We start from the raw sequence: 15,125 nt of genomic DNA, 5'->3' as shown, positions 1-15,125 counted from the left end.
CCAATTATGGCGCGGCACGATTGTCAAGTCTTCTGAGAAAAACACTCATTTCTTCTCATTACCATTAAAAGCGCATTCCGTTTTAGATTTGCAATCGCTCTTTTTAATTTGCTGCGTCTAATTAATGACCACTCGTTTAAGGCTAATTAAACAAACCGAATTGAATCGCTCTACGAAAACAGAACTCGACACATTCCTTGACGCCATAAAAAATAAATGCACAATCATTTGCTTGTTGAACAAACAATGACCAGTTCAAATGGCATCACGAAATAGAAAGTCGAACTTTCGGTGTCATTGCTGACGAGTGCACTTTTTGCGTGCTGGAAATAAATGAATAAAACCGGCAGAGTGGAGGCAGAGCCGCGCACAATAACAATTATATTCTCATGACGATGCGGCCGCCTGAAAGCAGCAGCGGCAGCAGAACGCGGTGAGCGCCTTTATGAAACCATATTAGTAAATGAACTTACCAGTTGAACAATGTAGTTAATGATCTGCTAAAGTAAGAGACCATAATATGCCATCCGCCGCGGAGCGACCAGAGCCGCCCTAGGAAAAAAACGACCAGCTTTTTGAGTCCCTCTCTCAGCAGCAGGTTTATGATTTTATTGTGTGTTAAAAACTCTTAAAATTCCGATGAATTGTTCTGCGCTTGGCCAGAGAAAAAGCCCTGCTGTGCTGATCTGCGGATTAGGCGTGCCGATGCTAATCTCCCGTAATTGTCTCTAATGACGCAAAAATTGAGACGAAGAATTAAAAAAAAGGAATAAAATTAAATCATACGTCTGATTTAATTTATTACTGTTGCACCTTCCAGTGCCGCCACTTGGAACGCACGATTGTGTCCATAGAGAAAAATCGCGCGTCGTCCGCATTCCACATTCTGGTTTTACATCAGCGCGCGCAAGAGAGCAAACAAAGAATGGCTTGCCACGTACTTGATATTTATAACACAAAATAAATAAAGAGTAACGACTCCGCTTTACGCTACATGCATCGATCTGGGAGGCAAACTTGTCCGTCACCAGCAGGAATTCTTTACTCCCTTTTGCCAGTGTACCGAGTGCTCACATAAAAGCGGAAAGCCGCTCCGACAAGAGAGACACAACATTTCCTGCATTCTGCGAATTTAACCCTTGCGTTCCGACTGTCCTTCGAGTTGTGATGTGTGTGTGTGCTTGTGCGTGTGTGCAATTTAAGTCAAAATCGGACCCGGCTGCTGCTTTTAACCAGTTCATTTCGGCTAATGCGCCGAGCCTGCCCGCGAATATAAAGAGCAGAATCGGGGACAACTTTTGACAACATAAAAACAAACCTTACTTTTTCTCCCGGCCGCGAAGCCTTCTGCACGCTCGCTGCCTCTCTCTCTCTCTTTCTCTCTCATAAAGTGGCAGCGCGATTCCAAACTATTCATAAATTCCAGACAGGTAAAAATACCTTCAAACTTGTTCTTTGTTTCTTATGAAAAATATCAACGCACACGGCGAAAAAGTCTCCCAAAAGAGCGCGCAGCCTTTTTCTGCTTGTATTCTGCAACCAGGCATTTTTACGGTGAAAAAGCAGGGATTCCAATTTGTTGTTTTGTTTTAATTAAGGTGTAATTATGTGGAATGGCCCGGCCGAATCGGTGGGTTTCTCTAGGAAAAACTTTCGGCCGCGTTTTCATTGTAAAAATTTATTTCTCTACATATCCATATTTTTATACACAATGCCCTGCGACAGGAAGCCGATTTCTAAGACAATAACCTTGAGTAAAATATACACAATACTCTTTCTCTTTCTCTATGAATTCTCTGTAAAGTTGATTAGCTCATTGCAGGTATTTACATCATGTACGTCAGTTTGATCACATTGGGGGCTTGTTGTGAGCTTTCAGCTTCAATTTGGTGAAACTCTAACATGAATAAATAATTTACTTGCACGTAATTTCGTCCATGCCTTTTTCCTCAACTACCTGCTTTTCCGTGTTAGCTCCGTCTGCACTACTCGGCTTTTTGTCAACCGTATTGCTATTTTGATCTTTTGTGCTCTCGTCCGCGATTTCCAACTTCTGGGCCAGCTGCAGCGCGAGACTTTCGTCTACATCCTCGCCTTCCTTTTCTTCTTTGGCTTTCGCCGGCTCTTCTCGTTTCGTTTGATGTGCTGATTGAGCTTTTTCAGGATTCGGAACTGTCTCGTTCTTCGCCGACTTGGTTTCTTCTTTCCTCTTGTCTTTGTTGGCCGATTTCACGCGTCGCGCTCGTTTGTCGACTGCAATTATTGCATCGCATTTTTCAGCTTAATGATTTTGATTGGTTGAAGCGAACCTACCTTTGCCGCGAGGTGTTGTGATTATCGACTTCTGCTTGTCGTTAATTTTGGGCAAATTTCGAACTCCTGCCGCTTTTCTTACTGGTCCCTTGTTAGGGTTGAACGTCCTTTTTGTTTCAGACGCTTGACTATATGATTTAGGAATTATTTTTTAGTTAGAGTTTTATTAAACGAGTGCACGAAATTTTTGTTAATATTTTTATGTTTTAAATCAATGGATTTACGTGATAGGAACAAAACGAAACGAGTGCACGTCTAAAATGACTATTTAGGATTGCTGGTAATTATGCTTGTTTTTAATAACATCTCGTAAGTACCCCCATCTCGAAGTGGATGCGGTTGGAAGTTGAACTACATCTAACGGAGGCAGTTTCGGGTCCGCAGGCAATTTATGAGGCGGCGGCTGCGATGCTGCGACGATGTGCTGTTGATTATTGCCAATCATTGCCGCCCGATGAGTCTGCTTGAGACGGTCCAAGGTACGAGAAAAGTGGTAGATCTCCGCCTGCTGCATGGTCTTTATCTCGGCCAGACGTTGTTGCTCCTGAAAACGTCAGACAACATAATGAAAAGTATAAATTCGAGAAAAAAAGAACACCAACCCGTCCTTCTCTGTCCAGCCTAAATTCTAAATTTCGCAAGTTGCTGTACAGATCGGTGCGCTGCCTCTCCAGCCTCTTCACCAATCGGATCAGTTCAGTCTACAATATAAATTAAAATTGTTTGAATGAGATCAGAGTCCTTTATATATTCAGAGTGGACCGACTGCGCAGATCCACGTCCCTATCTTTCCCATGTTAAATGAGTTTTCTTGTCAAAATCCGCGTCTCAATTAGTGTCAAACGAGTTGAGTTACAACATAAGTCGGAACCATGGCCGCGGGAAATATAGCAACCGACAAATTCGCGTTCGAAAAGTGTCTGGGAAGAAGGCTACATCGACAGTAGAGACATCTAGCGAGATCAGAGAATCACAACGCAGTTGGAGCAGTCATGTGACTAAATCCAGTCATCTCATTGGCTAAGAGGCGGTTTCTGCTAGGAAGGAGTGTGGAAAGGAGCTAGCAAAAATTCTCTTGGCCAATGAGATGGCGGGGTTGAGTCACGTGACTGCTCCAACTGCGTTGTGCTTCTCTTATGTCACTAGATGTCTCTGCTATCGCTGTAGCCTTCTTCCCAGACACTCTCCGAACGCGAATTTCCCGGTTGTTTTATTTCCCACGGTCCTGGTTTCGACTCATGTTGTAGATCAACTCATATAACACCAATTGAGACGCGGGTGGCTTCAGTAATTTTGACGCCGCTAACGAAAGTTTCGAATGAGCGTGTATTGGAATACCTCAGTGAGCAAATCTAAATCGAAATTCATGACTGCGGGTTTTGAGGCCGCGAGGATTTTGCGTTTTGTCTGCTCCAATTCCAGTTCCAGCCACTTCCTCTGTTGCTCCAGCTGTCTATTGACCACTTTCTGCGTCTCCAAACGAACCCACAACTCGTTTCCCGGCTCGGCCTGGTCTGGGTCTGAAAAAGAAATGATTTTATTCGCCTTAATATGAAAGCACAATCATTTTAACTTGACACGGTTGCCCCAAAACGCCAAAATGTCACTATTCCCATTGTGGTGTGTTGACAAATGCTTATTCATGATTTGGCAGTAAATTGTGAGCTTGCTTTTGCTCCAGTATGTGTGTGTACGGAAGCGTCAAAGAAGCTTCCTGGAAAAATGTATCGATTTTCCGCGCTGACCGCCTTTTAATTTGGTTTCGGGTCACTGAATAGAAATAAGGCGCCGCGCGTTCAATCGTGATAAGCCGCTCGCCACGTTCATTGTACCATTCTTCATCTTTGATCGGTCGATCTCGTCACACTATTAATGCGTTTCTTGCATTTGAATCTCATGAATATTTAGCACCCAAATCGCTCACTGCAGCGCAATTTCAATGAGCACAGCCGTTTCCGGTATTTTGGCTTACAAGGTTCTTAACATTATCGGGAAAAGAATGTCCATATTAATTTTCTATTTCGAGTTTTGAATGACGTCAAAAAAAATCCATGTCGCACACGCGGGCAAAGTAGTAATCTTACGCACGTGAATAAATTAAATAGCGCCAATTACGGCGGCCATAAACATAAATCGGGAGATAAATTGATGCTCTCGAATAACAATAAAATGAGTGCACGTGTGCACAGCCACGAGGAAGAGAGAGGAGAGGCCTTTTATTTTTATTAGATATCCACGCTCTGCTGCCGAGGCTCTTTCTTTTCACGAAACGAGAGAGATCGCACGGTGATCGCCTGATCGCCGGCCGGGCATAATAGCTCAACTCACTTGACATTAACTTAATGTACGTTTACACGGTTGAATAATTTGGTATCGCACATAATTGTCTATCACGAAAGTTTTGTGAGTCGGTTGCGTGTCTCTCTCTCTCTCTCTCTTTTTTGTTCCCACCTCTAGCTCCGCCGAGATGAAAAAACGCGGAGGAATGCCAAAAATCGCTCATGACTGCGCGAGTTGTTGTTATTATTTTTATTCTAATTTATGCCGCAGGTGTGTGTTGTGTGTAAGAGAGTATAGAAATCAATAAATAATATTTAAAACGCACGTACGTATAATATTATCTCGGTTGGCAAATTATAATGCTCGGCGGTCGCGGCGTAATGGCTGCGAGTCTCTTTTCGCAGCAGCCAGCAAGAAATTCCATTGTGGTGATGAATTAAAAGATAATAAAATTGGAGGTGCCGCTTCAGGAAGCCCCTTTTGGATCATGGAGGTCAAATTTGCATAATCAATAGTCAGCCTGTTTTAAATATTATCTCCCTCTCCGCGCGCGCGGCCGGCCACCGCTTTTTATACACCCGGCCGGCATCTATAACCTTCTTGAGCAAAAATGAGTTAAAACCGTCGGTTTTTCTATAATTGTGTGTATCTGCGGGTGATTTCATCAAGAATAAATTTTAACAAGTTGGCTCAAATCACGTTTTATTTCTGACGATTGCTAAATTATTATCTTGAGGTAGCGGCGGATCCGTGATGCCGGGCGCGCGGACCTCCTGTAAGTCGCTCTTCGCATTGCGTCTATCTTTCCATCTTTTTCCATTAAAACTGTACTCGGCGCGCTGGGTAAATTGCAAGAATCACTTGTCTTTCAAAATATTACACGCCGAAAGCTGAACGCAGATGTTTCGCCGCGCCGAGAGAAAAAAAATTAAATTACGATGAAGAGCTTTCAGATGTGAACACAGCCTTACGTTATAAACTCTTTTAAGATTTCAATTCAAAAACTCGCCTTTCCAGCCGACAGAAAACTGATCGATGCAATATTTATTTAAGACGAAGCAAATAAATCCAAAAAATCGGTTATTAATTTTTTTCATATTTTCCGAGAGCATAAGGTCGCGTTATTTATGCAAAGATGGCCACGTCGGCAGTTTCCGGCGCAAGATGGTTGAGAACCCCGTAAAAAGCATGGTAATTGGTGTGAGCGTCTAACAATGTGTACACACACACACACACACACACCGAGTCAAACGCTGTTAGCGTCCCTCGGGCACACGGAGCACGATTCCCATGGAAATTTAACACCAAATTCACTGGTCCGCCTAATGCGTTTGATTGTTCTCTGTGCAGCGCGCATGAGTCTGTCAGCCCGACGTAGCGAACTTATGGTTCTTCGAAAATAATCGCTCAAGGCTCTGCGCAGGAATCCACGAGGAATTTGCGTACGATCTGCACGCAATCCCGTCTCTCTCTCTCTCTCACTCTCGCGGATAATATGTAGAAAATGCTGGCCGCCGCGCCGCCGATCTCGCCTATATACTTATTATGCTAGAAATGATATGCAAAGGCAGCCATAGGATGTAATTATTGAGTACAGATATCTGCTCTTTTTTTCATTCTTTGACACGATGCGTAATGGATTGTTTCGGACGCCGCGGGCCCTGGTGAGGGCATATCCTGCTTCTGGGCCACTTTAACAAAAGCTTAGAAGGCTTTAAAGGCAATTTAATTTTAAAAAAATGGTCAAATAATTAATTCCTATCCAAAAATTACAAATTTAGACGATCAACTATTTTTTTCTGAGCTTCCAAGCCATTTGTACCAGACTTAAAACCATAAAAGCATCTAAAAACATTTTAAAACCGTCTGAAGTGACTAAATATCTGTGGATAAGTGCACGATTTTGCTTCACTAGTAGAAATTTTTGCCAGTTTGAATTTTTAAGGAAAATTTCATGCTAAAAGTATAAAAATGACGCTTTCTTTGTCACCGCTTTCAGTGGGTTGGCTACGTCCCAATTCAGACGTCCCTTCAACCCTCCCCCTAACCACCCCTTCAACACTATTCCCAAGTTTAACTGAAAAAAGTTATATATTTTCATTTTAAAATATTCCCTAATTTTTTTCAATGTTCTGCACTTTTTATAAATAGGAATGGTTAAAGGGTTGACTTCTCCCCCTCCCCCCCCAAAAATTGTCTCCCTATTTTCACAGCCCTAAACAAAAATATTAAATCAATAAATTGTTTTTTGCTATTTTCGTTTTATTTGGACACGCAATTCTAATTTATCATCTTGAAATAATTACGTCTTATTCCTTTTGTAACCTGCAGACTAAACAAGCCATTGACGCACTTACTTGCCTCTTTATTATTGTCCTTGAGCGTAAAGTTCTAGCCTAGCAGTACGTTACAGGCAGATAACCTCCCAGAATTTGGCCGCGCGGCAGACGCTCGCAGCGAATTTGGCGAATTTTTGTGCGTGGTGTAGACGAAGGCCCTAATTTAATAGTTCTGATTCATCACAACATGTTGTGTGTGCATGCACTCCGTCTATAATTCCCAAATATGTTATTATAAATGACAGAGTTTGGCCTGGAGGGCCGATTGTGTTAAATTGAGCCTGGGTACATGCACACGAGGACGAACGCGCGGAGGAAAGAGCACGTTTATATATACACATACATAACTCCCCCATCGCCGAGAGAGAGAGACGGCTTAGTTCAAACCTGCGAGATAAAAAATCAAACGGAATGAAAAGAATGGTGTAGACGGCGAAGGATAGTCTAATTTGTGCGCGCTCACAATGAAATGATGGCCGGATCAAAATCGTGGGAGTGCTCTGCGTTGAGAAGAAAGAAAGGCCTTTTCAAGAACTCACAAACACACACACACGAGAGCGGGCCAATTCAGCACACATAGATAATTGTGCATAATTCCGTCAAGTGTTGCGAAATTGCTGTGAAAAGGCCGGCTCTTCAACTTCCCACGAGCGAAATTCTAGATTAAACTGCGATTTGGCACGAAAACGTAAACTCTAGCACGAGATGGACCTGAATAAATTTTTAAAAGGCAATTGATTGCAAAATTAAAAATTTCAAGCGCTTTGGAAGAGAAAAACTAATTACCTGCTTTGTCAAAAGCTATTATTTCATCCTCCAGCTCGTATATGATCCTGTCCAGCTGGCAGTTGGACCACAAAATCGTCCTCCTGTTGACAGCCCCGTGAGTTGAATACAGCGAACGAGAAAACTGCTGCCGCCGCTCAATACGGCAATTTACCTCAGTCTTTTTTCGTGTTCCAGTTCGGTCTTGAGAATGGTCAAGTCATGTCCACTCTTTTTCTCACCCCTCCTTTGCGGTGGTGGTGGTGGAGAATCGGGGCCAAGAGCTTTTTTTGCCATCTTCGCAGAGGCACATATTGTTTGGTCAGCAGGTAGCTTAGCAACCCGAGTCTTTTCGGGGTGTTGTTTGTTTAGAAGCGCCTGCGCCTCCTTCCGCGGCGCGCGATTTTTTGTGTTCGGGGCCGTATTTCCATTATCATTGTTTGATAGCGGGAATGCGCAATCGTTGCTGTTGTTGCGCGTGCCCTATTAACTAACTGTTGACATGCTTTTATAGTCGAAATCAGGCAGCAAATCTATTTGGTTTGTGCTTGTCCAGCGTAAAATTGCTGAAAATCGATTATGGTTTGCTTATAGTCACAAAAAATTATTGTTAAAAAATTATTTATTTTAAAATTTTTCTGTTTGCAAAATTATGCGCAAAAAACACCTGGAAAAAAACCAGTTTTGGGTTTTTCCATATTTGTTTCGAATTTAGCTCCGAAAAGGTCACATTTGGCGCTTAAAAAATTCAGACATTTTGGAAAATTGGATTAAAATTTTCAGTTTTTTGGTGAATCAGTGTCTTTTATTCTGACTTTGTAAAAATCCCTATTTTTTGGTCATCCTTCTTGAGAAAATTTTTATTTTCAAAATGTTTTTTGTTTCGGAAAAATGCCCAAATTTTCAGAAAAACCCGTAAAAAACATTCATCCTAATTTTAAACTAAGAACTAGTGGTTTTATAATTTGTAAAGATTTTTACATGACTTTCCTTCAATTATTATCATTTGCTGAATTTTAAAAATCTTAATATCACGTTATTCCAAGTCGCTATAATTTTAAAAAAAATGTTTCCCGATGCAATCAATTTGTTAAATTAATGTTGTTGTATAATAAAAATAAATCATTAACTTTTTGCAGATTTTTATTGCCTTTCCATGTAAACAGCTATTTCAAATTTTTCGTTGCAGCTTGAGAAAACTAAAAAAATACAGATATTTACGACCGACTCTTAATTTTATTGCAAGCTGGTGTGCCATTTAGCGGAGCATCGCGAAGCTCGTGTAATTAGCAACAGCCTTTATTAGAGGCTATAAATTATTAAATCAGTGTCGCGCGGCGCTGCATCGCCGAGCCGAAACCGTTAATGGGGGCACCACTGTCCAGGCCAGCAACTCGGGAGTTATGTGTCGTGCGTGACACGGCTGACCAACAATTTGCCTAACTTCAGACTTCTCTGCTTTTTGGCCCGAATTCATTCCTCCGATAACATCGTACGTTGCCTGCGTCACAATTTAACCTACATAGTCACCCCGGAAAGAATGGGCACTAATTTACAGCTTCGAAATAAGTGTTTTCTGGCGGGAAATGCACGTGTAAGCTTACGAATATATTGCTTTTTGATAGAGATCGAATTAGGTTGAAGGAGACTAAAGCACATTTTTGGTTTTTTAAACGTCTGACACAAGGAAATTAATTTTCGTGATCCTCACTTTATTCTGAAGAGTGTTTTGCTGCATAGGAATCTACATTTAAGCCTAGCTCATGAATAATTGATGAGAGAGGAAAGCAAAAGTGCCTGTACACGCCGTCCATTAAGGGCTTTCCACCCCAGAACAAACAAAATATCGACACAAGCACGTCATACCATTTTGAAAACTTATTTCCTCAACAAAAATGCAAATTTTTTAATAACAATTTCTTTCAAAAAGGCTGTAATATTTCGACAATCAACTATTTTTTTCTGTTTCCTTAGAGACTATCTTTGAGGAAGTTTCTAAGCACATCAATCGATTCTTGAGGGTTGAATTAGGTGAAGTGGAAATTTTTTCCGAACAAAAAGTGTGGCGCGACGTGCGAATGTTATTTCCCGCCAAAATAATGTGAACTTATATGCGAAAGCTGCGCATGCGTCAGAGCTGGTTTGAGCACTTGCGGAGAGACCGCCTGTACGAATGACTTATTTGTCACATCCAGCCAGCTTTGACGCATGCGCACTTCTCGCATTCATATTGTTTTGGCGGGAAAAAAAGTTCGCACGTCGCGCTGGACTTTGTGGTTGGAAAAATATCCACTTTACCTAATTCGATCCTCAAGAATCGATTGGTGTGCTCAGCTACTTCCTCAAAGACGGTCTTTAAACTGATAGGAATGGTTGAAGGGTTGATTAGGGGAACAATTTGAATAACTTTTAACTAATTTTCTAAAAATATTCGACTCTTTCCCGAAAAAAACCGTCTTACTTTCACATAGCCCTATATATGGATCCTAATAAAAGTCCAGCTATTGCGCGGTGCAGTATTTCATTAATTCCGTCCTCGTTTGAGTCGATGAAGGAATGCGAATATGAAGACATACCAGGGGCGCATTCTTGCTCGTCCTCGGTTGATTACGCGGCGGCGTTTCAGCTCCACCAGCGGCGCAGTTAGCACCCTTGTCTATAAAAGAGCAGGCCGCAAATTCACACCTCCATTTGCCAAAGCGGTTTGCAGCCACCACCATGTTCGTGTTTTTGGCGATTTTAGTCGCAATCGTGAAGCTGGCCGACGCCAAGGTGTACAACATTCCTCTCGACCCGTCGGGCAACATCACCCTCCACTGGATGCCCGACTACTCCAAGGAAAAAGTCACTTTCGAGGTTCACTTCCACACGGAGAGCATGTCTCAATGGCTCGCGGTAGGCTTTTCTGACTACGGGGAAACCACCCTCGCCGATTACTGCTTGTACTGGGTCGACTGGAAAGGTGGCACACACCTAACGGTAATTTTTACAAATATATTAATAATCATTGAATTGAATTTAACTATTAACTAGGACACGTGGACAGACAAGGATGGAAAATTCCGTGAAGATGAAATGCAGAATTGCGAGGATTTCAAATTTGTCCGCCACAACTCGCACATTAAGTTTTCCTTCGCCCGAAAATTCGATACTTGCGATGAAAATGATTATGTGATAGAAGTGAGCATTATTTATTTTAATATAAGGCTGCAAAATTTAGACAATCGATATTTTTTTCCTATCGTTGCGGGACCAACGAATGAGCACGAATAATGCAATTCAAAGCCATTTGAACCTTAAAACCGACTAAATTGACTCAAAATGTATAGCTAAGTGCATGCTTTTGCTTCGATGGTAGTAATTTTTTGCCACATTTTCAATTTTTAATTAATTTTTTCATGCAAAAGCGAATAAAAAATCATTTTTTTATTTATTAGTTCTCTTTGGTCTTCCTTATACTCGTCAAGGAAATGTTATTTAGGCAAGAACATCGGGAAATGTAAAATTTTAGCCGAAAAACGAGTTAATTCACTATTTTCATAAACTTTCGTAATAAATTTAATTTTAAGAATTATCCGCTGTGAATTCAGACTCAAATCCTGCTACGGTGCATTCTCCACTTAAAACATTTTCTTTTGGCCTGCTGTAAACTAAAATCGGTTCAGAAAATCGCCGTAGAATCGTGAAAAACTATTTTTTAAATCCATCAAATCTTTTCCGACGTTTCTACGGCGAATGGCTGGACATGTTTTTGTTTTCAGCACGTCTAAAGAAAGCATATTAAGTGAAGAATGCACAGTGGCAAGATTGAGTCTGAAATCTCAGCGGAAGTGCCTCATTTACAAAAGTATACATAGTGGCGCCATCTCTTGGCGGCTTCCAACACTTTGGAGTATTGAGCTAAAATTATGTCTAAAAACCCGTCGATTTTGCACTAAACAACAATCGAAATATAGTCGACTATTTCCCGAAAAAAAAATCCGTCTTATTTTCACAGCCCTATTTTTATTAATCACCACCTTTCTCCGTAATTCCCGTAATTTCACAGGATGGCACGACACACGTAGTTTGGGCCTTTGGTGATGGCCCTCTTTATCGCATCAATGGGCTGAGCATCGCCGAGGCGAAGAGTGGCTTCCAACGAACGCAGCTACTAAAGGCACTGATCGCCAAACCGAATTTTCCGCCGGACACGCACGCCCTGTATTTCACTTCCGACCGAGCGAAAGTTCCCTCGGACGAAACTACCTATTGGTGTCACGTGCATTTGCTTCCAGCAACATTGAGGGACAAAAAACATCACGTGCTGCAGGTGATTTTTCATTTTAATCACTGCAAACATCAATTGTGTGGAAATTTCCTGCAATTTATTTCAGTTTGGACCTGCCATCCAGAAAGGAAATGAGCCGCTCGTGCATCACATGGAGCTTTTTCACTGCGAGCTTCCTGCGCAGCAAAAAGTGCCAAGTTACCAAGGCCCTTGCTTCGCGCCAGACAAGCCAGCTTTGCTTGATAATTGCAAAAGGGTGCTTTCGGCGTGGGCCATGGGGGCCCAACCTTTTGATTACCCTGAGGTATCATAAAAAGGTTTAATATGGTTAAATCGAAATGATGAATTTTTGAATTTTTATAGGAAGCTGGTTTACCTATTGGTGGGCCCGATTTCAATCCTTACGTCATGCTTGAGGTTCATTACAATAACCCGGAATTGAAATCTGGTATGTTCACAGAAATAACCATATTGTTTCGTGGCCTCCATTTTTTCCGGATAAATGCTATGGGCACGTCTAGGAAAATTAAATCGCCTAATTTCATTCAATTTGTTTTGAGTTCTTTGAAATTTTTACAAATTACAAAATTGGCGAACCCTGTCCATAATAGACATTAAATGATTCAAATTACGTAACCGGCAAAATTTAATATGTTTACTGTCGTCTCAATGAATGCGCTAAACGTATGCATACAATTGTTTAGATTGGATTGACAGCTCCGGAATAAAACTGTTAGTCACGCCAACTTTGCGCCCACTAGACGCCGGCGTGATGGAACTCGGATTGGAGTACATCGACAAAATGGCCATTCCACCCTCGCAGCCAAGTTTCCTTTTGTCCGGCTATTGCATCAGCGAATGCACGGCTGTGGTATTTATAGAATAAAATTCAGGCGAGGTAGGCATTTATTTCAATTTAAATATCGGCAGAGCCTCAACCAAGAGGGCATCGTGATATTCGCGTCGCAGCTGCACACGCACCTGACAGGGACCAGGGTGGAAACGAGGCACATCCGAGACGGCAGAGAGCTGCCGCTGCTAAACCAAGACCGGCACTACAGCGCGCACTTCCAGGAGATTCGCAAGCTGAAGCGGCCTGTGCGCGTACTACCTGTGAGTATCGGCAACCTGTAGCGCTCGCCTGCCGCGCATGTGGATCGATTTGGAGCGACAATTGAAAATTACCTGAATTGTTGGATGAAAAACAATATTTGTTCTGCAATTTGCAACAGCAAAAATTCCAATGTTCTCCAAAATTTGCAGCGCTTGACCACATTTTCTTGGCAGATTTCGATTAGTCTCGTTGAGATCTGTCCAACAGCGTTTTTGGGAAACTCTTTGTTGTGAAATAAAATAGGATTTCAAGTAGGGAGACAGTACCAGTAACGAGACAGTCCTAGCAACAAGGCAGACCTAGTAAAGAGACAGCCCTAATAGAGGAACAGTGCTAATTTTGCAGCCACTTTTCTCAAAATTTTGGCTTTAAGGGATGATTTCATGCACTGGCAACAAGCATTTTACAGGATTTTGCAGTATCAATCCTCTTTAACTCGCCGCATACATAACTACCCACGGCCATGTTTTGTGCTTTCAGGGAGATGCACTGGTGACGACCTGCTTCTACAATACTGAGGACAGAGTTAACATTACGCTCGGAGGCTTCTCCATCAGCGACGAGATGTGCGTCAACTACGTCCACTATTACCCCAAATCCCGGCTCGAAGTTTGCAAAAGCTCGGTCAGCTACGAGAGCCTGTGGGACTACTTTAGATTCATGCGAGAGTATGATGCACTAATTAATTGTATTATTAAATATTTGTTAATTTTTGTTTAATGCCAGTTGGGATGGCCAGGATACCCTTGAGCCACAGGGAGCGATATCAAAAAATTACGGATCGATAGATTGGACTCCTGCCAGAGCAAATGTGTTGCAGCAAATGTACTTGGAGTCACCTCTGTCGATGCAGTGCAATCAGTCAAATGGAGAGCGCTTTCCAGGCGAGTGGGAAAACACGCCTTTGACGACAATCCTCTATCCTCTTCCGCCTAAGGCAAGACCAGCGTGTGAACAATTGTAATTGTTATTACGCACCAATAATAAAAAATGCGCATGTATACAAAATTAAAATAAATAGCGTCACCTCAATAAAAGAAATCTCAGCATAGCTCACAACGAGTAATTTTTATTTTTTCTCATATCATTCAATTATTTTTTATTCTAGAAAGCTCAGGAATAAATTCACCAAATATGAAATATAAATTCTTTAGCTAATTTCAATTGATTTCCACGTACAGCTGAAAAAAAAAATCAAAGTTCTTTTTCCCTCACTTTCGTGCTAGCTATGGAAAAATTACAGTTTCCGCCAGGTTACACATTTCGCCAGTTCATATAAAAAGTAAGGGTGGTGAAAACTGTAAGAAGTGGTGTACTTTTTTTGCTCTTTTTATCCCTGTCCGAGGACCGGGAAGGGCGCGCACTGCACTAGCACGAATGCTGAAACCCAGGTCCCAATTCCCAATAACACCGCGAACGGATAACATTTCCATACACATGTGTTCCGTCTAGATATTTTCATAAATTACATTAAATCTTCTGAAATTCGTTAAATTCACATTTAAATTAACCCGCCATCTTACGCATCTCTTACTAAGCTTCAAAATCACCATTATGAACGTTGACCTTTTTTTTTTTTTTTTTTTTTGCTCTTTTTATCCCTGTCCGAGGACCGGAGGACCGGGAAGGGCGCGCACTGCACTAGCACGAATGCTGAAACCCGGGTCCCAATAACACCGCGAACGGATAACATGGGCGCACCAGGCCGCACAGGGACCCAGACCACTGAAGGGCCACTTGCCTCCGCACCGAGGACTGCATTGAAACGCTAGACATTTGTCCCGTGAAACCAAATCACGCATGCTGGAAAGGTGCAAACCAGCAGGTAGCGAGTCGGCGCCGGTGCGCCTCCCAGCCCGTTGAGCAATTTGAGCAATTCGAGTCACTAAACTAACCACTTTTTGCCATCTCTGACATTGGGTAGCCAGTATTAGATCTCCGAACTGCTCAAATACCTCTCATTGCTTTGACACTCCTGAGAGTGCCTTAACAATGCGAGCCAACGGGCTGCACCTTGGTGATAATAATAAAAGGTTTTCGGTTC

At 42.1% G+C, this 15,125-nt stretch overlaps 2 protein-coding genes across 2 annotated transcripts; one reads left to right on the top strand and one right to left on the bottom strand.

Moving 5' to 3' along the window:
- Positions 1-1,638: 1,638 nt before the first annotated feature.
- LOC135944062 (triadin-like) lies at positions 1,639-8,039 on the bottom strand. Its single transcript, XM_065490757.1, has 7 exons — positions 7,873-8,039; positions 7,719-7,801; positions 3,652-3,833; positions 2,916-3,014; positions 2,631-2,857; positions 2,314-2,441; positions 1,639-2,253 (listed from the first exon to the last, which is right to left on the bottom strand). The coding sequence occupies exons 1-7, from the start codon at positions 7,992-7,994 to the stop codon at positions 1,916-1,918; spliced, it is 1,179 nt and encodes a 392-aa protein (XP_065346829.1). The 5' UTR covers positions 7,995-8,039; the 3' UTR covers positions 1,639-1,915.
- A 2,188-nt stretch (positions 8,040-10,227) lies between these two features.
- Positions 10,228-14,127, top strand: Tbh (Tyramine beta hydroxylase). The gene is made up of 9 exons (XM_065490592.1): positions 10,228-10,676; positions 10,731-10,877; positions 11,746-12,009; positions 12,074-12,271; positions 12,331-12,415; positions 12,672-12,838; positions 12,898-13,080; positions 13,562-13,749; positions 13,808-14,127. The coding sequence occupies exons 1-9, from the start codon at positions 10,416-10,418 to the stop codon at positions 14,043-14,045; spliced, it is 1,731 nt and encodes a 576-aa protein (XP_065346664.1). The 5' UTR covers positions 10,228-10,415; the 3' UTR covers positions 14,046-14,127.
- The last annotated feature ends 998 nt before the right edge of the window (positions 14,128-15,125 follow it).

The sequence above is a fragment of the Cloeon dipterum genome, chromosome 4 (assembly GCF_949628265.1).
Source record: "Cloeon dipterum chromosome 4, ieCloDipt1.1, whole genome shotgun sequence".
In the NCBI taxonomy this organism is placed as follows: Eukaryota; Metazoa; Arthropoda; class Insecta; order Ephemeroptera; family Baetidae; genus Cloeon; species Cloeon dipterum.
This window is presented reverse-complemented; position numbering and strand designations above follow the sequence as displayed.